The following is an 826-nucleotide window of genomic DNA, read 5'->3' as shown; positions in this document are numbered from 1 at the left end:
GAAAAAGCCCAAGTGTTCACGCAGCAGCAAGCTTTGGGCTTTCCTTTGCAACCAGCGCAGAATGAAGGCCTTCGTCTTTAGACATGGCTAGCGACGGCGGTGAGCCGAGAGTGAGCGTGGATGGAGGCCGACCGCTTCTTTCATGCACTGGAGCGTACCTCTTACTGAAGCACTTCCAGCACTGCTTCGATATGATATACATCATCTCCACCACATTCAGTGCAATGCACAGGATAGACGTACAGCCCATGATATAAAGGAAGATTTTCTTCTCTGTGGCTTTTGCGATGTAGCAGTCCACCGTGTTGGGACAGGGGCTCTCGTTGCACCGGAGCAAGCGGGGAACGTGGAAGCCGCTGTACAGGAAGAAGAAAGCCAGCAGAGTGGCCACCTCGAAGGACGTCTTGAGGATGAGGCTCATGATGTAGGTGAAGAACAGCCCTCCGTCGATGCTGCCTTTATCCTGGTACAGCTTCCTCTTGTACTTGCTCTCTCTGTGCTCCCTGTAAGCCACATGCAGAGCCACCAGCAGCGACGGGGTGGACACCATGATCAGCTGAATGGCCCATAACCGCACTTGAGAGATGGGGAAGAAGTGGTCGAAGCAAACCTGCTCGCAGCCCGGCTGCTGTGTGTTGCAGACGAAGTCTTTGAACTCGTCCTTCCACACCTGCTCGGCGGCGGCGACGTACACCAGGATGCGAAACACGAAGAGGATGGAGAGCCAGACCCGCCCGACGACAGTCGAGTACTTGTTTACCCCGCTTAACACATTCTCCAGGAATCCCCAGTTCATGTTTCATCGGGCTGCTGCGGGAGTCAGAAG

The 826-nt window shown here is 54.8% G+C and overlaps 1 protein-coding gene across 1 annotated transcript; it reads right to left on the bottom strand.

The window, feature by feature from the left end:
- Positions 1-16: 16 nt before the first annotated feature.
- Positions 17-802, bottom strand: LOC107576048 (gap junction beta-7 protein-like). The gene has a single exon (XM_016262319.1). It carries the CDS (start codon positions 794-796, stop codon positions 17-19), a length of 780 nt encoding a protein of 259 aa, XP_016117805.1. The 5' UTR covers positions 797-802.
- Positions 803-826: the final 24 nt, after the last annotated feature.

This window comes from Sinocyclocheilus grahami, unplaced genomic scaffold (genome assembly GCF_001515645.1).
Source record: "Sinocyclocheilus grahami isolate Dianchi unplaced genomic scaffold, SAMN03320097.WGS_v1.1 scaffold3148.1, whole genome shotgun sequence".
Lineage (NCBI taxonomy): Eukaryota > Metazoa > Chordata > Actinopteri > Cypriniformes > Cyprinidae > Sinocyclocheilus > Sinocyclocheilus grahami.
This window is presented reverse-complemented; position numbering and strand designations above follow the sequence as displayed.